The 27,903-nt window shown below is 43.3% G+C and overlaps 1 protein-coding gene and 2 long non-coding RNA genes across 9 annotated transcripts in view; 1 reads left to right on the forward strand and 2 right to left on the reverse strand.

Annotated features, from left to right (window-relative positions):
• Positions 1–1,032: 1,032 nt before the first annotated feature.
• On the reverse strand, positions 1,033–5,484 carry TOB1 (transducer of ERBB2, 1). 2 transcript variants are annotated; one of them, XM_071452911.1, is made up of 2 exons: positions 5,198–5,484; positions 1,033–2,959 (listed from the first exon to the last, which is right to left on the reverse strand). In XM_071452911.1, exon 2 carries the CDS (start codon positions 2,820–2,822, stop codon positions 1,857–1,859), a length of 966 nt encoding a protein of 321 aa, XP_071309012.1. In that variant the 5' UTR covers positions 2,823–2,959; positions 5,198–5,484; the 3' UTR covers positions 1,033–1,856. The 2 variants fall into 2 exon arrangements, with proteins under 2 accessions (XP_071309012.1, XP_071309013.1); XM_071452912.1 differs by lacking the exon at positions 5,198–5,484 and adding an exon at positions 4,407–4,994.
• A 96-nt stretch (positions 5,485–5,580) lies between these two features.
• LOC139602767 (uncharacterized) overlaps positions 5,581–27,903 on the forward strand; it is a 29,472-nt gene continuing 7,149 nt past the window's right edge. For 2 of the 4 annotated variants that reach the window (XR_011683423.1, XR_011683421.1), the window contains exons 1-2: positions 5,581–6,081; positions 16,971–17,429. This is a non-coding gene — a long non-coding RNA (uncharacterized lncRNA). The remainder of the gene's footprint in view (positions 6,082–16,970; positions 17,430–27,903) is intronic. The other 2 variants (XR_011683424.1, XR_011683422.1) reach the window with 2 other exon arrangements.
• LOC139602766 (uncharacterized) lies at positions 8,269–27,717 on the reverse strand. Of its 3 annotated transcripts, XR_011683420.1 has the most exons (5): positions 20,676–22,315; positions 19,718–19,943; positions 18,603–19,130; positions 16,919–17,162; positions 8,269–13,413 (listed from the first exon to the last, which is right to left on the reverse strand). It is a non-coding gene; the product is annotated as an uncharacterized lncRNA (long non-coding RNA). The 3 variants fall into 3 exon arrangements; XR_011683419.1 differs by lacking the exon at positions 20,676–22,315 and adding an exon at positions 22,377–27,717 and having other exon boundaries at positions 16,919–19,130; XR_011683418.1 differs by having other exon boundaries at positions 16,919–19,130.

The raw sequence follows: 27,903 nt of genomic DNA on the forward strand, positions 1-27,903 counted from the left end.
TCCACTCCCACCAAAGACAGGGGTGTGCATGGAGTTGCACCTTTTGTCACATTAAGTGCATCCAACAAGAAAAGACTGACCTTTGGTCTCAAATTGCAGTGTCAGAAGACTGAAGTTCAGGTCATTTTAATCCTGTGCTCTGTCTGTAGCTCACAACTTACTGCCAAGAGCCAAGGACTATTCACTTAGCACTGGGTCTCTGTATGGCTGGAGCAGCAATGGAACATAAGCTGATCTTTGTCAGATTTACACATTAATGCAGTTTCTCTTCCCTTTGACAATGTCCATTAGCAAGCAACACTATTTGCTGAGCAAGTGGGAAACAGTAAAGGATTCAACTTCAAAATAGACCTGGAAAAACTGAGTTGTTCTGTCAGCCTCTGAATTATTTCACCTCCCATTCCCCATTTGATTTTGAGAAACTATTCAGTTAAAATTCGTAAAATCTGCTAAAATAAATACCTTAGAATGTCACAGTGTAGTTGCATTACACTTCTCTTTTTAATAGAGCATATAAAATGCAAGTTTACAATAGCTTTAGTAAGCTGTAAATCAGCACTTTTATTCAGTTTAGTTTCTGAGCTATTAATCCCTAATACAGAGGCAGAGTGCTGATTTGCTGGTCTAGGACCTCCCGAGAGAATAGTTCCAATAATCCTGATGACATGGAAAGGAAATGTTACTGAATCACCTGAGTCCCTGCTATTCACATCCCATCACCCCATAACTCAATGTTCACAGAGCTTAAGAGTCTTAATTATCAAGGAAAAAATATATAATACCATTTTGGCTTCAGTGAGCTGCAGTTATGAAAAACAAATGTGATTTTTTCAAATAATTGCAGGCAAGCCCCTAATGAGGTTACGTACTTTGTCAGGGGTATTTTGGGTAAGGAACCCCACATGAGGTCCAGTCATAGAGCCCTTTGCTCCAGAGTCAGACTCTGGTGCATCACTAGCAGTGCCAGCGCAAGGAACACAGTGCTCAGCTCATCAGCAGGACACAAAGAACACACACATCACCACAGCCAAGTAATTTTAAAGAATTTTAATACAAACTTAATATAAACTATTTCAGTCCCTCTTAACATGTAAGACACTGACTCAAAATACTTTTATACCTTTTTTCAAGTATTGCACAATGTAGGTACAAAATTAATATTTACGATTACATTTTCTTCCATAATATATAGCAAAAATCTTTAAACTTTTAACAGAAAATACAATTTGTGTTTCTTTTGAAAAAAGCAAATATTTCGTACATTTTAATTCCACCACTAAGGAATATTCTGTACACAACTTTTTTACTTTTTTTTAGAATTGATGTCTTAAAGATGGATATCTTACAATTTCAGTAAAAAAAATACAACATGAAGCTGCTGCAGCTGTCACAGATCACTGTAGTAAAAAGATATAAATGCAATACCATGTTGTAGAAACAATATATATACTCTGATATTTTACAAACTTTGTACTAAATTAAATTATACAATTAGAAAAAGACCAATAAACCCACCTATTAGTGCCAATTTTTTAATACATATACATATATGTCTGAGCACACATATATATATACACATGAAAAAATTAGCCACTTCCTTGCTATATCTTAAATACTGTAAGAGGCCATATTTTTGAGAGTATATTTTTGTAATGTACAGTCAGTATAAAATAATTTTGTGCTTGGTTGGCAAATGAAAAAATGATGCATGTTGTATTTATCTAACCAAGCCTGAATGTATTCATACTACAAGCCTTAAAAAAAATCTCAAGAGGTGGGAAAAAAGATACACCCTTGGGTACGTGCACTTCAACTTGTACAATAGTATTTACTTGGATTTCTCTTTCTGTTTATTTTCAGTTAGCCATAACTGGCTGGAATTGCTGGTTAGAATACTGCATGTTGTTTAAACTAAAATTCAAGCCATCCACAAAAGACTTCTCATTTAAACCTCCATAGGCTGCAAACATATCAAAGGCATTACTGTACTGGAGAGGACTGAGGTTAAGCGGGCTGTCACCAGCAAAGATGCTACTACCTTGACCCTGCACATTGGGGACAACGAACTCCTTTGCGTTAGGAGAGAGAGCAGAAGTCTTCTGCTGTTGCTGTTGCTGACTGCCTAGGCCGAGCCCATAAAGAGAGTGCATGGAGGAGGAGAGGGATTTCTGCTTCAACAGGTCATTGACATTCAAGCCAAGGTTGGTGGGAGAGGTGCGGGCGACCTTGTTGCCACGGCCGCTGTTCTTCATTTTGGTTGAGCCAAACTTGGTGGCAGCAAATGTGGCAGTGGTGAAGGTTAAAGGCTGAGTAGAGCGGGGCATGAAGGTCGGGCTCACAGCAGCTGAGTGACCAAAGGGAGGAGAAGGAGAACTGGACACTGAAGATGCTGGGTCACTAATAGGCATGAACACCTGGGCCTCGGGGTTAAAGCTGTTCTTGATTTCCTTATCCAACTCACATCCATTTTCATTATCATCCACATAAAGCACTTTCACTGGTCCCTTTTCACCGATTTGGTATGAAACCTCAAATGGGTCAATCCAAACACTAAGATCCTGAGGCAAGTTGCCGCGAACATCATCAATGTCCAAACCACTCTCTTTGGATGCTTGTTCTATGACTGGGTCCACTTTCTCCCCTATATGAATACATCTAAACCCTGATCCTTTGTATGGCTTTTCTGGATACCAGTGCCCTTCATACTTCTTTTTCAGAAGTCTTTCAAGCTCTTCACCAAAAATGTTGACACGTCGTCTGGGAAGCTTATTGTACAGATATGAAATAATAAAATTGAGTGCTACTTGGATTTCAAGCTGCATAGCTGCTGTGCCACAGAGTTATAAGTCTGTTTCAAAACCCGAAGAAGAAAGTGTTCAAGATGCCACAGGGAAACAAAATTTCATTGAAAATGCTGATTCAAGTTGATTATTGTCCTTCACCTTGAGTGCTCTTGTTCCTTTAAGAAAAGAGAAAAGCAAACACATCCAAATAAGAACAGTGTAAGATCAAGCTCCAAGGCCTATTCTTTTAGCTCAATTTTCTGCAGAAAATAGGTTACTTTTTAAGTGAAAAAATGTGCATCAAACTATTTCTGTTCCTGCCTGCAGAAGGTGAGGATGTCAGCTCCACTCAGTGTGACTTACAAACAACACTAGAGAGGATAGGCATGTGTTTACATATGCAGCATGAGGCACTTCCAAATCACGTGAGCTGCGTGTTTAGTTATTCACAAAGCAGCAAGGATAATTTTTAAGACATCACAGAACTGCCAAGAGTGTCAACAGTTCAATTATCAAGCTGTATTCGGATGATTTATAGTACTCAGCTGCAAAATTTAGTACCAGACCATTAGTTTAGCCTGAAAAGTCTTAGTCCAAGGGTCATTTATCACTTTAAAGTTTGGAAACATACTGACTATAACCATAGGCTGCAGAATTATAATAATGTTAACAGTTGCTTTAGATAGTTTCTTACAAATAGCTTAAATGATGCAACATTTAAGTCCAAGCAAATCTCCCTAAACTCTGCGCGAGTGAAATGATGCAAACTGAGGAGAAAATGTCTGCTGTGCACATCCAACAGTTCACACTGAAATGCGGTCAGCACATACGTAATAGCTGCCCGTGTGTTCTGTCACAAGGGTGGCCAAGACAGAGAAAAAATTGTGAACTAATTATCATTCTTCAAATTATTCTCTATTTTCAGATGCAAGATGCAGTTATACACTCAACTGTATTGCACTGTCTGTAACTCAGATTTCACAAAGTTCCTGGGCTAACCGGGCTTTTGACAGCCTCAAATCAGATTGCCTTTCTCCTTCTCCAAGACTCCATTTTATATTTAATGTAAGATATGGTTGTCACCACTTCACAAAGGACAAAAGAGAAATTTAGCTGTCTGAAGTTAGAGAAGGGACGAGAATCAGGCATTAGCACATGAACTGCTAACACAAATCCTGCAGTACCTTGGTGTAAACATACACACACACACCACACACCTTTGTCAAAAAGATCCAATGAAACAAATTATGGGGATCATTTTTGGATCAAGTTAAAAGCCCAAAGAGAATTTCAATTAACTGTGGTATTTTCTGCACTGCATCACTAAGAACAAAATTTAGCATAGCTGTCACTAAAGATTAGAGAAATCAAAGTTAAAGGATTTTGACATGAACAATGTGACTACACGGCTTTTTTATTTCTTGCTTCAAATAACCTCCTTTTAAAGTCTGGAACCCTATTTCCAAGCTATTCGTGTTCTCCCCAACATGGTACGGGAATAGTTTGAAAGGCTACATGTATGATAAGGCGACCTTTAAACGTTTGCTGGATCAGCACCGGGTGGGGATAAGGAAAAGATCAAGGGCAAACAGAAGATATTTACAAAAGGGGCACAATCAGTACCGAAAAGCTGATTGGGTGGTTAAACGGGGAATTAAAAAATGATTTATTAATCCATCTGCGCTGTTTCACTTCCCCCATGTCCTTTAAGAAAGGAATGCTCCTTTCAGAGCGCACCAGGCTGACGCTGTAAATTTCTCTTCGCGAAGCAGATCCACGGTACAAAAGTAGCTGATCAAACATACTGGCTTGATCATTTCGAACTTGTTCTTTTTATGTATTTATGGGAAGACGGCAGTATTTCTGGAGGATCCGAGCCCATACGTGGCCCAGTAACAGCGCCCTGGCAGGAGCCTTAAGCAGTGGGAGTTACATAACCAGGCAGTCGGGTCTCATTAGATTTCTGCTCACAGCCCTAGAGCTCCGGCGGCAGCAGGAGGAGGAAGAGCATTTTCTGAGCCCGTAGGAAAGCGAAGGAGGAAGAGGAAGGGGGATATCTGGAGGGCAGGTGGGGGTTGCAGGGCTCCTCTCCTGGCGCACAGTTGGGCAGGTCCCGCCGGGCGCTGCCGGCGCTCCCGGAGCGGCCCAGCGCCGATTACTCAGCCGGCACCGCTCCCTCCTCGTCGCCCGAGTGCGGCCAGGGCGGCCCAGGGGGAGCGACCCCTCACAGCCCAGCCGTGCTCTCTCTCCTAGCCCCTTCCCCGAGGAACCCCTGCACCCACCGGGTCCCCCCTCGCACCCCCGGCACCGCGGGGTGGTGATTGCCTCAGCACACCCCGCCCAGGAGCCGAGGCCGGGCTGTGCTGCCTCAACCCCCCGCACGCGCTCCCCTGCGCCTTACGGCCGGTACTTACCCAGGGGTGCGGGGGTAGTGCAAACAGTTCCGGCGGGGGTGTGAGGGTGGGGGCTGGCGGCTCAGCACCCGAGCCCCATCTCCGAGCGCCGGCTCCCTCGGCGAGGATGGGAGGGGAGAGGATAGAGAAGAAAAAAAAAAAAAAAAAGGGAGGGGGAAGGGTCGGAAAAAAAAAAAGGGGGGAGGGAAGGGGGGGGAGGGCAGTGCTGCTCACACCCCCACGACGGGCGCGCGCGGCCGCCACAGCTGCAACCCCTCTGCTTATGCTCCGCCGCCTGCCGCGCCCCTACTTATACCCTCCCTTGCCCCGCCCACGGCCGCCCCTCGCCCACGTTCCGCGCGGCCACATCGCCCAAGCCACACCCTCCAGTGACTAGCGTCCGGGTGGCCCTGTCCCCAGCGGTCGAGGCTCCGCCCCCTGGCCGAGGCGCTCCGCTGCCTCTTCTCCCCCGCCCCCCCACCCGCGGTGCGGCGCGCAGGACCACTCTGACGTCAACGCGCTGCTCGCTTCGCAGCCCCGTTGCGTCACTGCCGACGTCAAACCGTGCCCTTGCGCCCCTCAGCCCCGCGGGGCAGGGAAAGGGGGGAGCGCTGAACTACATCTCCCATGACCACCGTGGCCCGTGGGGCCCCCGGCAGCAGCGATGGCGGGGCTGGTAGGGGCCGCTTGCACAGCTGGCACCCTCAAGCTCTGAGTTGATCCTCGGCGGGCTCCTCACATCAGCACCCGCACCCGCTTCACCGCGCCCAGCGGCTAAAAATACTCCCCACAGATAGCAACGCCCGGCGATTGGCTGTCTGCCCGAGCGGCCGCCGCTGATTGGCCAGCGGGACGGGGGGCGGATCCAGGCCGGGTTTTGGCGGAACGAAGGCGAGCAGTGGTAGGTGCGTAGTGTGTGTCCGTGTCTCTTAGTGCCGGCGGGCCTAGTGCGAGGTTGGGGGTTCTAGGGGCGTTTGGGATGGAGCGGAGCGGACCCACCCCAGTGTTCCTTAAAACATCTCCGGGTTCGCTCTTAAACACCCCTAGGGGTGTTCAGCGTTGGTGCTGGGGCGGTTTCCCTCACATCGCCAGCAGGACCCGGTTCTGGAGGACAAATTGTAAAGGGCTTTTTTTTTTTTTTTTTTTTTTTTCCTTCTCCGCCTCTTGCTCTGTTTGTATATTAATAAAGCATTTTGGCATAAGCGCTACATGGGCCCCCGGAGAAATTTGGAAATGCCAGTCGGAAGAAATTCCAAGACTTTTAACCCTTTGCAGCTGAGAGTATATATGAAAATGGGAGGTAGTAACCCAAAAGCTGAAATATTAAGGGAAAGAAGAGGGTAATATTTAGGATTTCCCACAGCTTAACATTTCTGATGGAAGGCTTAATTAATTGTAAAACATAGTTTTTATTCAGATGTATCAATGTTGATGCTACTGGGATTGCAGTATTGCAAACAACTTGAAAATCTTGATTAAAACTCAAAATATTTACAATTTTTCCGTGTATTTCTCACCCATTTTTAAGTCTAGAGGGTTGAACATGCTTTCAATGAAAACTGGGTCACTTGCCACTATGCACCCCAAATGGAAAATAAAATGTGAAGATTATAACATTACAATCACTGGCAACTATGAGACTACTGGGAACTAATGTGGCATCTCCAGGAATCTGAAAGAGTCCTGGGTATTTGTTTTGATCAAAAAGAGACAAAGTGAAACAACTCCCTAAACAGAGAAGGTGAAAAGACAAATAGAGGGGGTTGTTTTGTGTTGGTTTGGTTTTGACATTAGAGCTCAGGAGTCTCCATGGAACAACAAACACACATTGACAGGTGACATCAGCCACCAGTGACGGGTTCAGCTCTCGCTGTGCTCAGTTCTGGGGTGGCAGCAGCAGATTTCCCTTTGAAGTGGGAAAAACTGCACAGTGCTGCAGATCAGTGTTTTCAGGTGAGATTTCATAAGGAGCTTTACAAGCCTGGTAACTGCTGCTGAGCTGCTAAAAAAAGCCAGATTTTAAAAGCAGAGACTTTCTTTTAAATGGCTTTAGTGCTACATGAGGAGCATTAGGAACTGAATTAAATGTACCGAGCTAAGATGTTGGTAATCAAGGCAGCCATGGGATCCTTTAAAGCTGTAAAAATCGGGATGTGCATTTCTGGGGCTTATGTAAAGGAAGCTTCTCATGCAGTCCATGCTGGAGAAAAATCTGCTGTTAAATGCAACTAGACCAATTTTTAGGTGCCTCCCACCCCAAACCATTCTATGATTCTAAATGTTAATGATGGGTCATTGGCCCAGGAATAACTTCTTTGAGTATCAACCCCACTTCCTAGTGTTCCTCTGAAAGTTTCAGTTTATCCTTTTTATCTGAAAAAATAGCTTTTAAACTGCAGTGATCACAGTGTGGTCCACATATGGCATGTCAGAGGTAGGTGGCCAAACTGTAGTAGTTATTAACACCTAAAGCCAGAGTTTAATCCAGGATCATTTTTATTCTTAAAACCTCTACTGGCTTTTTGATCCATAAGGGTCAGAGTAGGGCCTGCAGTGTTTTTCAGCCCTTTTGATTAATGGCAATAACAAAATATCTGCCTCCCTGCTAGAAAAATCTTTAAAAATGCAATCAATACAAAATAACTCCAGCAGCAAAATTTTACTCATGTTACCAGTTCTATTCAGCTGGAAGATTAATGTTAAAAGAAAAGAAAGACTATATATTCTCATCTCTCCTGACAGACATTGACAAGTCTTCTTCACAGGAGAGCAAATCTACACAAGTATTTCAGAGCAAGGCAGGAGGCAGGAGTGAGATTAGAAGTAAGAAGACTTTCTTAATCTGTATTAAATAAGAAGGGTTTGATCTAATGCTCTGTTCATAGCCAGATCCTGCCATGCTGGCCATCAACAACTGAACTACAATTTCTACAGTTTGGGTCTCTGCAGAATAATCTCCAAATCTAAGATGTCTGCATTGTAAAACAACTACATTACTGCAAAGCCTTGCAGAGACTGCACAGACTTGACAACGAGCCCTTCTTTTCTGCTAAAAAATCTAAGTTTGATTCCTGAAATAATAACTATCTCTCTTTAAAAATCTAAATTAGTATTTTTTATTGATCGAGACATCCAAATCCAAAATACAGTTTGTTAATCTTAAAAGTTGTTTAAAGCAATTATATATAACCAAGAAAATTTTTGCTAATTATGTCAATAAGGACAAGAATTTGAAAGCTGCATGAAGACAGGCTCAGAATTCCCACCACCCATTCTTTTCATAGAATCCTCTTCTCTGATAAATGAATGTTGCTGTACAGAATATATAAGATTTGTCCTGATGGTGGACATGAAGCTTTGTATTATGCATTCCCGAATAGAGTGCAGTCTCTTTTTTAATATTTTCCTATTTGGGATCAAATTTCTCCTTTTAGCATGGGAGCCTGGGCTTTGATCTTGAAAAATTGGAAAGCTTTCCCCATTGTATTCATCCCTCTCAAGCCCAATTTTATCCATTTGCTGATTTTAACATGTGTTCCTTTTCCCCATCATCTATCAGTGTGAGCAACCAGGCCTGGCTGCTCTCCAGCAGCTATCTTAACACTGAGTTTGAAATGGGATGTAGATTCTCTTACATTTCACTTTACCAGCAGTGATTTTTCCATAAATACTGATTAGAAAGAGGGTCTGGACATATCAGATGTTGGCCAGTATCAAAAGCTCTCTGACCACAAAGGTTTTTTGAGGTGAGAAACCACAAAATCACCTTGTAAGTGACGTTGTTTCAATGGAGTAAAAAATAAGCAGGAGCAGAATTCAGGCAAAACAGCCAGGTCATCTTCTAGGAGAGCCCCAAGCTTGTCTCTAATCCTGTGAATATATCATTTTTCTGGGCCAACATCAATAGAAGGGACTGATCTGCAGGAGATTAGAGCTCAGAGCTCACAAGGACATCCCCCTCTCCTAAGTGGAATGCTACCAATATTATAGCTTACCTAGAATAAGTTGATAGAGTCCTGAGCAAGACACAGAAAGAAAGCAGCTGTTGGGTATGAAGGCAAAATAAAACCAGGAGAAATAAAGATTTTGCACCAAGGCTTTTTTCTCCCTGAAGTTTCATCCAGCTTCAAGGATGAAACTTGAAGTAAAAATGTGGGTTGTTTGTTTTGCCTGAAGATGGTATAAGGTAGGATCTGTTCTTGAAGAGGAGCCTGATAAGTGACATTTTCAGAATGGGGTACAGATTCTGAGAAGGCCAGTAAAAAAGAGTGAAATGAGGAGTAAGTAATCTAAAACTGCTGTGAAAGGTAATGGTCACAAGTAGAGAGAAACTATAATAAGAGGGAGAGGGAATGGGAAATATTTTATGAACATCAGAATTTCCTATAGCTGTGAATAAATGGGCTGAAGAAGGAGGATTGATTTCATACGTTAGAGAGGTTGACCTTTGAAGAAAGTTTTATTAAAATTCAATATAGTTTTTTACTTGAGTTCACCTTTGTGCTGGAAACCTGCCAGTTTAATGTCAGTTAGTTGTGCAGTATCTGTTAATAGATAAAATTATGAGGTGAGGACTGTCGTAGCTGATAGCCATGAAACATCTAAGTTAATCAGCTTCAAATTCTTTACTATGCTCATTCCAAACAATGATTCATAAACAGTTTTAAAGAGACAGAAAGCTGCTTTTTAAACTGTCAGTACTTTCATGGGGATCAAAAATAAACACTGAAGATGAAGGGCCGGTCTTTTGCCCTTTCAGTCTTTAAATAGATGAAAGTAGCTTGAAAATGTCTCACTAGGAATTTGCTTAAGAATTTTGTGTACTTAGCATTTTCCAGGAAGGCAAGTAAATATTTGTTTTCCTGAAAAGGGAATTCCAGGAAAGCCGTTCAGTCTTATTCAAGAGAGATTCTAAATGTGAAAAAAATATATAGTAAATGGGAAAAAACATCAGTACAAAGAAATAGCTTTCATTCAGTCCATTTAAACTGAAAGAAGGAGCAATAGAGGGGTGACTGTTTACCAAAACAGTGATGTTTTGATTATCATCAGCTTGGGTAAAAAATATATCATCTGACAACTATCAGGTGTCTCTTTTTGAAAGAAATGGAAACTCAACTTTATTTATGCAAAGATCCAGCCAATACCACCTTTTCTGACTAACCACAATGTCCTCTAAAGGAAATCTGCACCCATTGGGTCTCCCAGCAATGCTTTTTTGTTTACTTAGGAAAGATCAGTGAGGCCTTCACTGTTTTCTAGTTTTTCAACAAAGTGATGTAGACACACCTTGAATGAGAAGGGGAGGAAGGATGTTTCCATGCACTGTCAATTTATTATCAAGATTGGAAGGTGCCTCAGTTTTATGCAATAAAATCCAGAACAAAATATAATTTTAACATCCCCAGAAGATCTCCCTTGTTTCTTGCCGAAGAATTTAAAACAACCAAGAACAGTGCAGCTCAGTAAGAAGCCATCCATATTTTAAGCTTTCAGGCAATCTCTTTTCTCTGGAGCGCGTGGCTGTTGACTGGGTTTCTTATGCCTTTCTTCATGGTATTTCTATCAGTAACAGTGTTTTATTCTGAGCCCCGGACTTGGAGAGTTTAATTAGTGCCTACCCGGTGACAGGCAGAATATCACCTTGAGGAAAGGCACTGGTTAGAAGTGTTGATACTAGGTCTGAAGGTAGTTTGATATGAGAAGTGCTGAGTTAACCTGCTGTGCTGTCATGCTGTGACAGTGTGAGTGATGGTGACTTCAAAGTAAGTGAGTTCAAATATCTGTGTCTTGATAAATACAGTCTGAAAATCGTCCCCATGAGAAGATCATGAAAACTATCTGTATTTTATAAAAAAACAAACAAAAAACAACAAGGGTGTTTCTTTTCAGCTGAACAGGAACCCAGTACTTGTGCAGACATGAAGAGCTAGTTGAGTGGAAAGATATCAGGGTGTGACAGTTGAAGGTTTGACCCTGAATCTTTAAGGGTATTATCCACGGGGGAAAAAAAGTCAATGGAAATTTCTCTTTGAGCTTGCTGTGCTACAGATCTGGTCCTTACTCAGCTCCTATTAAAGTCCAAGAAGTCTCAGAGACAGGAATAATGGAAGGGAATGAAGATTCAAGCTGTGTGTTTGCTCCTGAGACATACATAGCAGATTTTACACAGTTTGTGCATCCTGTTCATGTAAAGAACATGAGCGACTCAGTCTGTCACTGGCATTGAAATGTTCACTCGGTTCAAATAGTAAATCACTCATTTCCTCTCCAACTTCTGATTCCTAAAGGTGTAATTCCCAATTTAATATAATAAGTGCCTTAAAAGATTAAGCAAAAGGTCATGTTAGCATAATGTCTTTCCTGAACTGATATCAAAAGGCTGCATAAAGCCGCACCTTGAAATCCCCCAGGACAGTGCTCATGGGACTTGCCAATAACACAATTTCAGAGAGGTTCTTCTGTTTCACAGGTCACAGCTCTTTACCCTATGATGGATAGACTGAGCTACCTTCGTGTACCTACATATATATGACCCACTTCATTAGAACAGAATGTTTTCTCTAGAACACACAACCCAATAGGAGCCATTATCTCATGTGCTATTATTAATGCAAAGACTTCAGACAGCTGCTGCACACAGCAGTGGATCTGTGCAGTCTCAAGAGTAGCTGTAACTAAGATCTTCAGAAGCAGGGATAAAACAGCCATGTCACACAATTGCATTGAGTTTGACAATGGGAAGAAGAGATTTCTTCTTGATCCCCCATGATGTTTATCTTCCATGCTGGGAAATGAGCACTTGGAGTGACATACTTTTTATTGTAGGTAATGGAACTCAGATTTGTAAAGAAAGTGATTCTGCTGTGTGACCATATTATCTAAATTGCTTTGTCGCCAACGCATAAAAACTGAATATAAAATTGCCTGAGTATAATTGAGTGCTGACTCACCCCCCGATTAGGGTAAATGGTGCAGTGTTCCAGGGTGCCTTGGAGTGTTCTATAGTCTCACAATCCTATGTGAAATTCCCTGATTGATTTTTTCCTCCTCCAAGCAAACTTATGCTTCATGCTCCTATTTGAGGCTAGATGCTACAAATCCAGCTGCTGTCACAAGACATCTTCCCCCTGCTTCGTTATCTTGATCAATTTTCTGCTGAAACTCATCTTTCATCCTGGCTGGTGCAGTTGCCTCCCTTGAGATTATTCCAACTCCTGGCTCTCCATATTCATAGCCATTCTCTGAGCTCCAACTCTAACTGTCTAGTTTCTAAGGCTATATAGCTGAGGATGTTTTCTCACTAAAACCTTTTCCATAAATTCTCAAAATTTCTTTTCAGTCTAATCCAAGGCTGCATACACACATGACACTTCTCAGAACAGACTTTTCTTAAAAGTACCTGCTTACATGAGCAAGAAAATACAGACCCTAGTATATTAAATGGATTTTTTTTTAAATCCTGAAAATAGTCTCATATTCATTTGGAGGTATAACAGTGTGATTATGCTTATATATTGAAGAATTCTCAGGTTTTGAAATTTAAGTATAAGAAGGGCAATTGGAAGAAGCAATGCCAGAGACCCGAGGTGAACTGAGCCATGTATATTGAGCAGAGAGCTCAGATTTAGCTGACTGTGGCAGTAAGTTAAACCAGCACTCATGCCTTGGGTCATCTCTGTTTCAGCTCTCCCTCAGGCAGTGAAAAGAAAGAGAAGAAGAAGGGTTATGACCTAAATGAATTACAGCAATTATTAACCAGCAATCCCACTTCTGAGGATTTGCAAAAGATGCCAGCCCTGAGCTGGAGGATCTGGGATTGAAACCAGTCATGGAAGTGGCAGAAATTAGTTTTGTTTCCAGTTATCTATGAACATCTCCTTTCTGGCTAGCTGAACTATTGAGCAACTGAGCAGCTGTTGAAAACCGAGTAAGGAAGAGGCTGAAATTTGTTTCCTTTGTATGTGGGACTGGTTTCATATCAGAAAATAAAGAGTAACTTTAGCACATGCATCGGGCTTAGATTCTCCAGAAGCACTTGTTGCTGCACAGTCACACCTTGTTCCTTGCCAGTAATTGTAACTTTTGTTGTCTGATAAATGCTTTGCCTCAAAGAGGATAAAGCCCATTTATCTCCAGCTCCAGAGAGATAGTAATGTAATTGTTCCTTCACCAGGAGATCTGCTCCCTGAAAGTTCTCTTCTGAGTTGGATGATATTTTCTCCAAGAGTTTCCTTCTGTAGAATAAAAAAAAAAAAAAATAGTTGAAATGCATTTCCAGAGACAATTCCTTAAGAATAAAACTAATTGTAAAAAAAATCTTAAATTGGTAAGGAGGAGTAAATCTAAAATTCAGAGCTGATCTAAAGCTGGCTCGGAATCCAGCCAGAGTTAAGGATCTGGTCTCTTCTTGCTGATCAGCGCAAAGGCTGTACTTTTGCAAAATAAAGACATATTTAAAAGATGTAATGGAATAAAAAAAGGAATCTCTAAAAGTGAAGAAAGCAACAGATCTTAAGATTTTAAAAAATGCTGTCAGAACCCTTAACAAAGATAGGGGTGAAATACATAAAAGCATCATGGCTTCCCCAGAAAGGTTAGTGTTGGTTGTTACTCCCAGCCCAGGCTGCACTTGACAGCTCTCACTTCTATTGCCAGAAGTGTGTTTTGAAAGGCCAGTATTCCTATCCAGATTGTTCTTTCTAAATGTTTGACAGCAGCCTGCCCAAGTGACGTCCAAATGGGCACAATTAATTGTTAATGTCCCCAGTTCGGCTGAATCAGGGAAGTGCCTAGATGACAGGGAAGAACATCACTGGGAAGACTCAAGGGAAGCCACCAGGAGATTTGCCAAGGACAGCAATGGATTCAATGTCTGCAGTCACTCCAACATTTAACCTCTTCATCTATAACAACTGGTGGGTTACTCAGCTGCCATTTATTGCTACCCTGCCAGGAGGACTGCAGGCAGAGCAGGGAGCAGAGCACTCTTGGCCAGAAGTCCCAACTCATTCTGCAGCAAAGATAAGCCCTTGGATGGAAATTCTTCAAAGGGATGAGGCCAGGCAGACTGTTACTATGGGCGTCTTGGAGCAGGCAATCAGTCCTCCCTTTAATAAATAGAGATATGAGATGATCAGGGAAGAGCATGCTTCTTAAATGTGTTGGAAAAATGAGTCTGAGACATCTATCATCTCTGATCTACAAAGTGATGGAGGTTCCTGAAGAAGCATCAACACCTGCACAATCAAACAGGAGCAACTCTGCTGGTCCTGCCCTGCAGCTTGTGCTCTAAACTATAACTAATGAGTGTAAAGACCCTGACAAAAAAAGCTTCTACAGAATCCCTTTTCTAATTCCTTTGATTTTACTGGAATATGCACAGCAGTAAAATTCATATAGCCAATGGAAAGCCATGTCCTGGCATGACCCTGCCACAGAAAACAACAAAACAAAAGGACAGCAATTTGGGGTCATGTTTGGGGAGGATGATCCATGATTCAGCATGTCTGTGTACTAAATCTCCTCTAATTTGTCACGTAATGAAGGAGTGGGGCAAACACCTGCAGCTCTAGGCTGCTGCTTCATTATGAAAAGGTACGACCCAGGCAGTGATGAGCATCTGAGGAGTAAATGAGTTTCAATTAGGACAGTAGGTCAGAAAGAGCAAGATGATTCATATCCAGGATGTATTCCAACCCTCCACAATAACACTCAACAATTCTGTTCAGCTTTGCTCCTTCAAAGTGCCCGCACACACCCCATCCTTTCCATGGCACTGGCAGGTAACAGGCAGAGAGGCTTGGGTGTGTGCTGAGACCTGCTGATTCCTGGAATAATTGAACTAAGCTGGGAAAAAATGCCTTCCACAGCAACAGGAAGGAATGAGACAGCTCTCTCCTAGTCACAGCATACCACTGTGTGTTTAGAAATCAGGGGACGTAAAGATTCACATCCCAAAATTAATAAACAAGGTACCCAGAATTAATAGCCTCTTTTAGGGTGCCATCTACATGAATTTTTCCCAGGAGTAAGGAACAGGTCATGACAGATGGGGTTTAGGAGTGTGTGGCTCCTAGGTTAGCGCCCTGACAATGCCTCTGCTCAGCTGTGCAAATCATATTTTACTTGCTTGACTGTGAGTGGCTGGGCAATGGGGTCTAATTTTCCATGCGTGCTGTTGGCACTGGGTTTTACCTTGACTTGCATCTGATAATGCAAGCTCTGTCAACATTGTTTTGCCTCTTGGAAAATAATAATTAAGAAGCCTGGATGATAGGCATGTATTAGTACCCAAGAATGCATGGCCAGCTCCACTTTAACCTAGTCACCATAGTTTACTACTCTGCCACAAAATGTCTTTTCCAGGTTTACTTGAAGACTGGGATGTGAGAAAACTTTAGGCGTGCCAGACATTGGGTTGACTTTGATCTCTCTGAAAACAAATCCTTTAAAGTTTAGATCAAGGAATCTTTTAATGAAACAAAGAAATCGTGCCACTTATATCAGTTCCAGATATAAGTAAGTCTGCTAGAAATAAACAAAAGCAAGGCAGAAAGGAGACAGCCATGCTCTGCAATGTCAATTGAAAGTGACTGTCTGATGGATGATGATATGGCTAGCTGGGAAAAAAATCAGTCTAAAAGTCTTGCTGCGAGCCATCTGGCAAATCTTCCAAAGGATATTGCTATACAATGGCACTGAATTCGTACCTGCTTTGCATCTCCTGCTATCAAGAAAGGCTATTTACTCCTTTAATGAAGTGAAGATTTTGAAATCTCTACTATGACTCTCATCTTAGGGATTCATTGTAACCCTCCCCACTGCTAGTTGTCTGTTCCCTCCCCCCACCAGTCTGCCATGGATGCAGAATCTTATCCCAGGATCCTTTAGAATGGAAAAGATCTGTAAGATCAAGTCGAGCTGTAACCCAGCACTGCCAAGCCCTCCACTAAACCATGTCCCCAAATGCCACACCTGCAAGTCTTTTAGATACCTCTAGGGGTGGTGACTCCACCACTGCCCTGGGCAGCCTGTTCCAATTCTTGGTGGCCCTTTAGGTGAAGAAATTTTTCCTAATATCATCACAGGATCATGGAATGGTTGAGGTTGGCTTACCCAGAGCAGGTTGCACAAAGTAAATGTTGCAGTATGTTTTTATTTTGCAGGTTTATTGTTTGATTTCTGCTTTGGTAGTCCTCTTGGGCTTTTTTCTCCCCCGGTTTTAGAGGGACACAGACCTGCGTTTGTTATTCAATTGAGTCAGGTGTCTTATCTGTTGTTACTTAGCTACTTCCCTGCCAAGTTTCAAACCCCTTCTCCCCCACATCCAGTTGTTAACCCCTCCTATCCCAAGCAGTTTTCCTTCCTTGTATTCCCTGCCTTGTGTTCCACCCTCAGTTCTCCTGATTAGCTGAATATTGTATCCTCCCTTGAGACCTGCTCCCCTTTATAAGCTGTGATTTGCCCCCAGTCCGTTGCCTGGGACCCCGGGACTCAGGGAGTTTACCATCAAATAAAGTAACCCAGTGCCCTCCAGGCCTGTGCTGTGGCCCCTTTTGTTCTGCGTTGTGCCTCCACTGGTAGCTGGGATTCTGCAGAGCCCAAGAGAGGGGGACTGTCGCCCCCACCAGTGTCACCATCTAGCCGGGACGTGGGACAGTAAAGATGATTTGTTAAAATATCTTTCCACAATAAAGATGCTCTTGGACATTTAGTGCATCACTAAGACACAGCGCACACCTGACTCCATCCAGGCAGTTCCAGCTCAGGATTCTGTTCCCTTGTTCCGCAGGGGAGGCAGAAGTTCACAGCACTGGAATTTGTAGCACATCCATCCTCTTGCTCCAGAATCATCATTACTTTGTGCTTGGAACTGAAGAGGCACATTTCGTACTTCTGAACAGTGTAAGGCTTATTTTCATAACTGAATCATTTGGACCCTATACCCCAGATGGCAACAGTAAACATCACCACTGGCCATTTCCTAATGAACATAAAGCGGTAACAGTTTAATGTCACTTCAAAAAACCCAAAAAGCTTGCCTTAAAAACAAAAATATCTCTAAAGGACAGGCTGTCTGTATTAATGATTTTTTTCCCCCTGCTTCTTCAGCTCCTCTCATGTGATACATAATCAGCTGTAACTGAGTTCACAACCCTCCTAAGTTGTGATGAACCACAATGGCTTGAGACCATGGAACTGGGAGTACCGGCACATGGATAACCCCAACTGAGGAGCAGCTGGATATCTGGTGACCAGACACTTCTGGGTTTTAACATGGGCCCAATAAAAGCTATTTTAAATGATCTTTGATACTGAAACTAGAGTTAACCTGGATGGTGAGCAGAGGAGATCATCTGCTCTGAGAAATAAACCAAGGGAGAAGGAGGTGGGAGAAGAGTAGGAAGATAACAAAGGAGAGGGACTCTTTAGGGAGAGGACTAAATTTGGAAACATGCAGTGATGGAAAAAGGAACAGAAGAAAAACTGCTGTTGCATCTCCCTATCACTCCCTCTCAGGTCCCTGTCCCCGCTCAACTGCCAGCCACATTTGTCATTTGTAATTCTCAGCCTTCCCTTAATAGATGGGACTCAGAAGCAAAAACTGACTCAAAGCAGCTCGTCTCACTTTTGCTACTGCCAATTTTAGTAATTTTTTGTCAATTTGGTTTGGTTGTTAATAAGGACTTGATTCTAATTTCACCATGTGCAGCAGTAACTTGTTAACAAGCTGCTCCAGGAGATCTTTGTAGGACAGTGGAAATCAGGGAGAGGGAATAATTACAGCATTTCCACCTATGGCAGTCTGCTTCAGGGCAGGTATAAATAGATCCATAAGTGTTTGTTCACTTAAAAGTTCAGCCCAACTGCTTTCTCAATTTCCAGCAGCAGAATTAATGGATAGGGGTTTTTCCTTAAAAAATGAGGGCAAAAATTATCTACTAAATATCACCCTCCCTTCCCACTAGACTGCAAGTAGTATTAAAAAAGTTACAGAATTTTTACCAAAACCAGATGTTGGGTGTATAAAAGTACAGGCAGTTTTTCAAAGCATTCTATTTGTTTGGAAAGGGAAGGACAATTAGATCCGAAAACTCAATTTAGCTTCAGAACAGAGGAACTTAATGGGGAAAAAAGGAAGGAAATTACATTTCATTCACTTGATGCATCCAAAAAGTTCTGGACTGGTGCATGCAAAGAGTAACTAACTCCCTTTGGAGCAGCACCACAAGCTTTGAGAAAGCAGTTGCTAAAGTGTCTGAAAGCATCCTGTTTCTTGTCCTCTGCTCTCTGAAGAGCAGAAGGAGCACAACACAATGCCCAGGTGGGGTGGAACAGGGGTCCCCAGATTATGGGGACATTGATCTGTGAGCTGGGCAGTGGGACACTTGCATCCAGTTTGAGCATCCCAGAAATAACCTACCTGACTCAAAGAAGGATTGGAAACCTCTCCTCAGGGCTCAGCACACCTTGATGCAGGAAGAAGAAGAGCCCAGTGTGGGTGGCCTGGACCTCTCTCCGGGAGCAACACTCCCACAGCTTCATCTCCTTCTGGCTGGAACATAAAGCCCTGCCAACATCCATTTTTCCCTGCACCAAATCGTTTAAATAAACTTCCCTAGTGTGGACTCAAAGAAATGCAATAAACATTTGTGTGGCTCCTTGGGAGCTCAGCTAATGGACTGCCTTGAAGGACTTGCTAGGCAAATGTACTACCTCTGGCTTCCCATACTGAAACCTCACCTTGCACTCCGTAACAGCCCATCAGTGCTATACCCTGCTTCTGCCTATTGTTCAAGCTGCAGGTACCCCATTTAACCAAACAATAGCTAAAAAACAAAAGACATTTTAAGTGACTTGTGGTGTCTGCTGAGCACCAGCTGCCCTTTTTGTGTTCTACTGTGTCTTCAATCCCGATGCTCCATGCTCAGGTCTCCTGGGTCCCATTCAGCTGCAAAAGCCCAAAGCTACAGTGAGAAGAACAGTCTAATCTGCTAGGGAAATAAAACAGTTGATGACTCATAAAAGCAAAAGGGACAGATATTTGAAAAGGAAAATAGTAGAACAGATTCAGATGTAATTGTGAGTCCTATCACAGGAGTGCATGAAGAAGTAGCGAGTTCTGCCACGTTCTTCCACTTGAGCCCTCAGCCAGCTTCAATGGAGCCAGGACTCAAACCTGTGGTTCCAGGTAGCCTTAATAAAGCCTGGATCTGAATTAAACTACTCTTCTGCATGCCTGGGGATATGGTGGCGTGTGGCAGCCTTGGCTGCTTCAGGCTGCCCTGGAGCATGTGAAGGAACATGTTCATGAGTGACAGACCAAAGCAGTGGGACAGACGTGTGTGCAGCCACAGGAGCTGGGGCTCTGCTGGTGTCACACAGCCTGAGGGAGAAGGAGCTGTTAGCAGGTTTCCCATGGGGAGCTGATGCCAAAATAAACTTTTTGAAGGCGGCAACAACAGCACAAGACCCTGGGCAGCACAGGGATGCATGTGTGGCTCTAGGAGAGGAGGATGGGAGGCTGAGCCCACTCACCTGAACACCCACCTTCCCCCCTGGAGGGGCAGCAGATGTTGTCAGTGGCTGCTCTTCAGGGGAAGAAGGACCCCAGACCGGCTCAGACACCTCTGTGATTCAGAGGGGTGGGGTATCCTCTCTGAGACAAATGGGACCCCCTCATAGCCCAGCTGTAGCACTTGGGGCTGTCTCCTCTGTGCTCCCTTCTCTCTCCCCAACGCAGCATAATGAGGCCATTGGAAATCTGAAGAAGAGAGATTTCCTTTACTCAAGTATTCCTATTCAAAGCTACAGCTATTGACATATTTTTTCTATTCCTATGCTTGGCAGAAATTGATAGTATTTATTAAGCTGATCTTAGGCACCAGATCTGGATCCTGACTCTTGATACATAGGCAATCATCAGAGCCTGTTGTGTTTGCACGAATGTACTAATCCCGCCTCTGCTTCCTGAATGCATAAGGCAATGTATAGGACCACTCATCTCTGAGAGACTTGGAGATGGCTGCAGAGGGCAAGACAATGTTTTTAATATGGAGAACTCCAAGGCAAAGTATTTTGGTACCTCAGGATTATTAACATTTTTGAAAGTCTGAGAAGCCACTAACATTTATAAGACATTACAATCAAGATTCATTCTCCCAAATGGAGAAAGAACTCCTATTTTTCATATACACTCTAGATATTGATAATTTTCTCATTTTCTGATATGACAGGGCTTGGGGATTTCTTTCCCACTGAGACAAGATGACTGACAGATGGAGATAAGAATTTCTCATAAAGAGAAGCAATGCATTTTAACATAGCTGAGGCTGGAAGAAAGTAATAATTCTCCTAATACATAGGCACAGCCCTCCAGAATGGTTGATTATTTACTTCAAGAATCAGTCATCGCTGACCAGAATGCCAAGCATGTCTTCCCAAGCCAAGATGTGAGCTGAGATCAGTGCAAACAAACCCTCACCCCTCTGCCCACCTGCTGTGCTGCTGGTGGGTGGTGAAGGCTGGTCCTGGGTGGTGATGCTAGCCTGGGATACCCTGATCATGGTGGGTCAGACCAGCAGAGATTCACCAACACTGCTGTCATGGTGAGCCCAAGCCACTGTCACAGAGGTGGCACTTGGCACAGGCTTAGTTCAGTTCTAGGGTGATTCTCAGCAAGCACTGGGGTGCTTGGAGAGCCCAGACAACCTGGGGCAGGCTTTAGAGCTGCCACTGCAGAACCCATCTAGAATCTGCCTTTAAAAAAAAGACAATAAAAACCACCAAAACTTCCTCAAAGCAACAACAATAATACAAAGAAAAATCAAAACAAACAAACAAACAAACAAAACTCCCACCAAACCCCCCCAAAAGAAAGCCAGAGGGACTGCCCTCCAACTCTTGGGCCAGGATCAAGCCTTGGAGCAGCAGGAGAGCAGGAGTGCCTGTTCTCAGTGTCAGCACCACTTCTCTCCCCCTAGAGCAGCTGAGCAGCTTTGCTTCCTGCAGGGATCCTCTGGAACTGTCTGGTTTTTGCCATGCTAGACCACATCTTACAGCGTTGTAGCGGTTGTACTGGTACACACAAGCCAAAATTTACACCCCTTTACCTGCTTTCCTCCCAGCCTCCTCTTTCAGCTGTTCTCCCCTCTCACTATCTGCATATTCTGTCCTTCACTACTGTTCCTAACAGCTTCTATCTATGCCAAGTCCCATCCTACTCAGCTCTCATTAAACCTCCAACCTTGGGCAGAGCTTTTCTGTGTTGGTCTCCCAGACAGCTTTTGTCTCTTTGACTTCTAGGTTCTCTTTGTTTGTGCTTTTCTCTCTGGATCTGGGAATTATTCTGCTTCAGTTGATGCATGGATCCAGGCCCTGATATTTTGTTGAACTCTGTGGGATCTCTTCTGTTTGGTGGGTGCAGAGCTGGGTACAACTGCTTCCAGCATCAGCAGCACCCGCAGTGTTGCAAAGGCCTTGAGAGGCTGATGTGTATTTCAAGCAGTAAGAAGCTTATCCTGTGCTAGACATTGGCTTGAGAGAGACATTGTCCCTGGAAGATACCAGCTCCAGAGAGACATTTTCCATGGCGTCCCTGCCCAGGAATAGATCCTGACTTCATCTAACAGAGGAACTGATGGCACAGGACTGTGCTGCTCGCTGGAGGATGGCACAGCCAGAGCGAGTGGCATTGGGTCGCCACTGCATGTTTTGTTCTTCTGATGCCTCGGATCAGTATCTCAATAAAAAGCTTCGGATCTGAGCAGCCCCTGCCAGTAGCAAGTGCTCCCCCTGCAGCACAACAGGTCTTGAAATATATGTGCCAGGTGGATCTTTTATTTGGAAAACAAATGGTATTGACTATCTATAAACCTCAGCTTAGAGCGAGGCAAAACTAGCAGGAAAAATGCCAACATCAGTGAGTGAAGGTGCTTAATGAGGAGTAGGGCAGCCCTGAATTATAGGGCAGCAGTGAGCAAGTGACTTAGCCTTTTCTTTTTTGCCTCCTACTGATTTAGTCTGGAAACATTTCAGCAGGCACTTTGTCCCGTTATATGGTGATTAAAGCCTGGACTCAATAACTGAGATCTGCTGTCTGCCATCACAGCAATACAAATAACAATAAAAGAAACAAAATAGAGGTGAGTCAGGCTGATTTTCAGTCTGAAAAACATCAGTTGTCTTTATTACTCACCAGCTCTCGTCCAGGGTAGTCTGCTGGCCACCATTGAGGCTGCAGTTGTGGGAGGGCTGTATTTTGCTCAGGTCCTTCTAAAAAAGGTTCTCCCTGGGGTTTTGGAGAGTTGGTGGTTGCATATCCACATCAACACGACCAGTATGAGTATAAGCAGCCTTTTTGCAGAGCAAAAGCCTTTTAGCAGCTGAGCCCAGTGGAGACAGAAGGCTGAAGAAACAACACAGCATGGAGAGGCCACAGCCCATGGTAGGACAGACAATCCTTGAGGACCAGGTCTTCATCTGGGAGGGAAAAAACAGAGGAGGGAGGCTGGAGGGGGGCCACCCTGGCCCTGAGGCTGGCTGAGGTCACCCATAGGCTCTTGAGCCGTGGCTTTGTCATGCCCCGCAGAGCATAATCACAACAGCTCTGATGCATCCAAAACACAGACAAGCGGCCAATTCCAGCTGGAAGTTGATTCCTGCTATTGAGATTTGTATTTATTAATTTGTAGCCCACTTGCTTTCTTTTGGCACCATTTTTCTCTGCAAGTGAAAAATTTCCCCTGAATCACTGCATGTTATTTCCACTTGTCAAGATAAAGGTTAATGAAATACCAGTAACTGCATCACAAATCCAGCTCCACATCTATCCAGGATTTTATATGGCAAGTTGTACTGCACAGTCTGTTCTTAGAAAAGGCTGTGGTTAAAAAAACTAAAATTGTCAGAGGTCAAGAAATTCATAGTTAGAGCAGCATAGCCTCTGCCCTTCACTCCTCACATCTCGCCTGAAGGACAAGGAATAAAAAACCTCCTGGAACTGGCACAAGCAAATGTGGGATGAGATTTCCTCAAAAACACACAACATTCTGCAGGACTGTGGTATTTAAACAGCATTTTTGTTTGCAAATGTTGCCTGCATCTGGATAGTGGTTACTTGGACATTTATACACTATGTAAATAATATATAAATACATAAATACCATAGAATCATAGAATATCTTGAGTTGGAAAAGACCATCGAGTCCTATAAATATATACAAAATTTAGAAGCAACATGATGCTATAATTGACATATATCTGTCTTCAAAGAGATTTGCATCAGAGTCAGAAGAATATGACATACTTGCTGCAAAGAGGTTTTCATGCTTCGAACATGAAACCACCTGGACTGGCTGAAGGACACTGTGCCCATGGACTGGGGAGCAGAGACCAATTTTAATGCTGCAAACAACTTTTCAAGATCCACTGGCACAGCCTCACTCCCCCAGTTAAACACTTGAAAACACAGAAGATGCCCCTGTCCGGCAGCCGTTGGAGCATGTGAGGTTTCAGGAAGGAAGGGAGGAGCTGCTTTGTTTTCTTCCTAGGGAAGGCCAGCAATGGGATGAGTGTCAGGAACTGCCATTTGGGGTGAGTCAGGAGATTGGCATGGGGTGGTTTGCATTAATACCAGCTTGAACACATGCCAGAGAGGATTTCCAAAATTCACAGCCAGTTATTTCTTGTCACAGAGTTAAGAGATCCTATAGCCTGTTCTTCCACTCTGAGGCATGCGATCAAAAGCCTGAGGAAATTATTCTGAGAAGGTTTGTTTGTTCTGTAAATATGTATTTAAAATCTTGAATACAGATTACCAAGCTTGAAGAAAATAAAAGCCAAAAAAAAAATTCTAACAGAGCAAACCCTCTCACGGAGTATCTTATCCCTTCTTGGAGGTGGATTAAAAAGTATTGTTATGAAATCACAGTGCAGATTTTATTATGGGCTAAATCAAAATGCTTTGGAGTTTTTGGAATTCAGAACTGAAGTTCAGTGTTTCAGCTCTATGATCCATATAAAAGACGAATGAATGTACTTTTCCTTCCTTTTGATATGCAAAGATTCAGATGAAATGCTTACTCTCCAATTTGTTTTTTTCAGTAGAAATTGACTAGAGATCCTATCAACATGAAATACCCTGTGAAACCCGAGAAGCTCCTGAAATGATGGATGACATCAAGAGCCAAAAGAAAAAAAAGTCTGCAGAAAGAGATCCTTAATCACTTTGTGAAGCCTGTTGATCTGTTGCCAACTTCTTAACTGAAAGCTTGTGTTGTCATATATCTAACTTTAAAGTTTAATGAACCAGTTGGAGAAAGAAAATCTCAGTTAAAAAATTCAGTCCTGTCCCTTCAGCTGCAGTGTGAACAATAGCACACTTTGTTGGATGCTCTCAGCAAGTCCCTCATTAAAACAGTAGCACCAAATGAGATCTTATTTTCCTAATATTTGTAGACTACAATGCAAGAAGGAAAATATTTGAGATTTTCTGTATTCCTGAAGAATAAGTTAAAAAAACAACAACAACAAAACAGTGAAAGCTTCTCCCCAGGTTATATGCTACACCTCTTTCATTTACAAGTATTTTACTACTGAAATTGAATATCAATGTTATTTAAATTTTTTAAAAATTGCCCACTAGATGGCTGTAATTGTTATGGCCATGCTTAATTTTTGGTATCAAATTCCCATATTTAAAAAAATCCGTTCTTCCTTTTTGCTGATCTTCAGCACATGCTCTCAATCTCCAAGGCTGTCTTTGTAAAAATAGGATCCTCACCTTGGAAATTTCAGCTGTTTATAGGAAATTTAGTTGTTCAAAATGGCCACTGCAATGGGCTTGTATAACATGTCAGGCACAGAAATCCACTGCCACTTTGAAGGATAAAGTGGGAATTCATTTTTCATTATTGAAAGAAATACTTTTTTTCTGCTATTATAAGGAATGATCAAAGACTCAGAGCGCTTTGGAAAGAGTTTCCAATAGTGTGGCATTTAATGCGAGCAGCTTGTGATTACTGTTGGAGCACAAAAACGTTGTAAATCTGATGAAGGAGAGCCCAGAAGACAGGATTGAGTATCTCCTCTGTCCTAGATTCAGCAGAGGAGCTGATGTGAAAAAGAAGCGGGATCTGCTGGAAGGAAAGCTCAAGTGATGTATCACAGGAAATAAAATTTCCCTGCTGTTGGCATGGGCTGTAGTCCAGGACCAGCAGTGCGTCTGGGTAGAGGATTTGCAAAGAGTTTGCTGGCTGTGGTTCTTCTTGCAGTTTTCCTGAAGATCCACCCAAAGGGACTAGCCTCAGGTGCAGAGGGAGACTTCCCCCATTCAGCCAGTGAGCAGGGCACTGATGCTTCCTCTGAACAGAAATGCCTGAATATAAACATCTACATATCTTTGGCAGCTCTTGATTGCAACATATGAAAAGGGAACTGCCTGTCTCCAAGTTTTAAGCAGCATGCAAAGACATTTGTAGGAATTCTCCGCGAAGCATGAGCTAGTACAGAATCACCGAGGCATTGCTGCAGACCCTTGGGCATGGTGCATGGTCCTGCCAGCAGCACATAAATCTGCCTTTAATGGGAATTAATTCATTTCCGTTGAGGAGTTTGCCCACCAGTTTAGCACTGCACCAAAGGGGTCATAAGGGGCCATCAGGTTTCATAAGACTTAAGTGCAACTTCATTAAGTGTCTTTGAAAGACGGTTTGTACATCAGGAGTAAGAACAGTTCAGCCGGGGCAGTGCCTGTGGCTCACCTAAAAAAAACCTCTCAGCACAGCACTGAGCTCTGTGTATCAGGGGAGGGGAGAGGAGGGGAGGGGAGGGGAGGGGAGGGGAGGGGAGGGGAGGGGAGGGGAGGGGAGGGGAGGGGAGGGAGCACGTCTGGCAAAGGAAGTGCTGTAATAAGATTTGTTTTAGAGAAATTCAGGATTGCTGTAGTGCACTGGTTTAATACCAGTCAAGTAGATAATTTCAGTTATTGCTCACTCTTCCAAAAATGCCATGCTGAGGTGCTCAGAGGGCCCAGCTGCAGTCAGACCAGAGCATCCCCCTACTCTATCTGGATTTCTTCCTAATTCAGTAGAACTGAGCGCTCTTTTTGTGTAGGCACAAGCAGATTCATGCCAGCACGTGAGTCCCATGCGCTGTGGGTTTGTCAGCCAGAGGTTGGGCACAGTCCTAACCCCTCCGGATCAGTTCCAGGCATTGTCCCAGACCTACCTTGACTCATCTGTCTTATCATGGTGGGTGTGGGGTCTGGTTTGCCTTCAATCTTTTCCTGGCGCATGCAAATCCAGGTTACCTGGATATATAAATCAAGTTCATTGTCATGCTAGCTGAACACCTTATAAAGGTATGTTAATCAAGAAAGAATAATGAGATTTCAAATTCCCCTAAGTTGTAAATAAGGACAAAGCGCTCAAGCAAAATATCCCTCATTCTAAATGGGTCTTTACTTCTAAGTCTTCTGCATCCACAAAACAGGGTTAAGTCAACACTGAGACAAAGAGATGAAAAAAGTTAAGTACTCCTCAGGAAGATGAATCTCTGTTTTACCCTCTCGTCTTATTCCCTTCAAAGACATTCATATCATCATCCTGTGAAACAATCTGAATAAGTCCCTGGAACGCAAGACATTTGTTTGAGATTCTCTGACTTGCTGATTTTTCTGTCTTTCTCTGTCTACAGTGAATCTTGCTGAACAGGTTGAACCAAAATGATCTTCTTGCAAACATTCTGCAAATAGATCAATGCCTTATTCTGTATCAAACATCCTACCTAGAGCCCATTTAATAAATGGGATGTCTTTGCTATGAAATTACAAACCAGAACTTCATGTGGCATCATACCCATATAGATTTGAAATAATTTCACTCTCAGCAGAGTTTTCAGCTTTGCAATAAGAGCAGTATAAATAGCCACAGTCTCTGAGCATTGCAAAGAACAGGGATTAAAGTCAGCAGCCACACTGCAGTCTTTGGCCTTTGAAGACTGTCTGGAGCAGACTACAGAAGGTGCAGGGTACCTGGGGCTCCCATTCAACTGTAATGGGGTTGTGGATGCCTTGTATTTCTTGATAATCTCTCTGGAGGGATATGAACAAGAAACAGATGTGTAGAAACCTGCAAGACACTTTTGAATAACAGAAGCTCTCTTGCAGAGAGGACAAGGCTGGTTCAAGACCACAGCATCTGCTCCTGCATGGAGCAAAGTTCCCTCCTTGCTCCATGTTGTCCCAGTGGAGCATAGCTTGCCACCAGCTCACCTGCTCAAAGGAAACTTCACACCACAGGGGTTTGCTGGGTAAACAACGATTCACCCCTGAGATATCAGCACTGGAGAGAAATAGAGGAAGAGATGCAATGAGGGCTCCTCACCTCATGTGGCTCACCTCAAAAAGGTGTTTGGGTATTTGGTGTTTTTAAAGCTGACAGGGAGAGCAGGCTAAATTATGTACAAAGAAGAAATTCTTCCCAGTGAGGCTTGTGATATCCTGGCATGGATTGCCCAGAGAAGCTGTGGCTGCCCCATCCCTGGAAGTATCCCAGGCCAGCTTGGATGGGGCTTGGAGCAACCTGATCTGATGGAAGGTGTCCGTACCCATGGCAGGGGGTTGGAACTGGATGAGTGTTAAGGTGCCTCCCTGCCCAAGCCATTTTAATGAGTCTGTTTGGAAGAGTGACACATGTAAGATGCTGAAATAAATTCAGGTACCC

The sequence above is a fragment of the Agelaius tricolor genome, unplaced genomic scaffold, assembly GCF_023055355.1.
Source record: "Agelaius tricolor isolate 1412-34295 unplaced genomic scaffold, bAgeTri1.0.p SCAF_35, whole genome shotgun sequence".
Lineage (NCBI taxonomy): Eukaryota > Metazoa > Chordata > Aves > Passeriformes > Icteridae > Agelaius > Agelaius tricolor.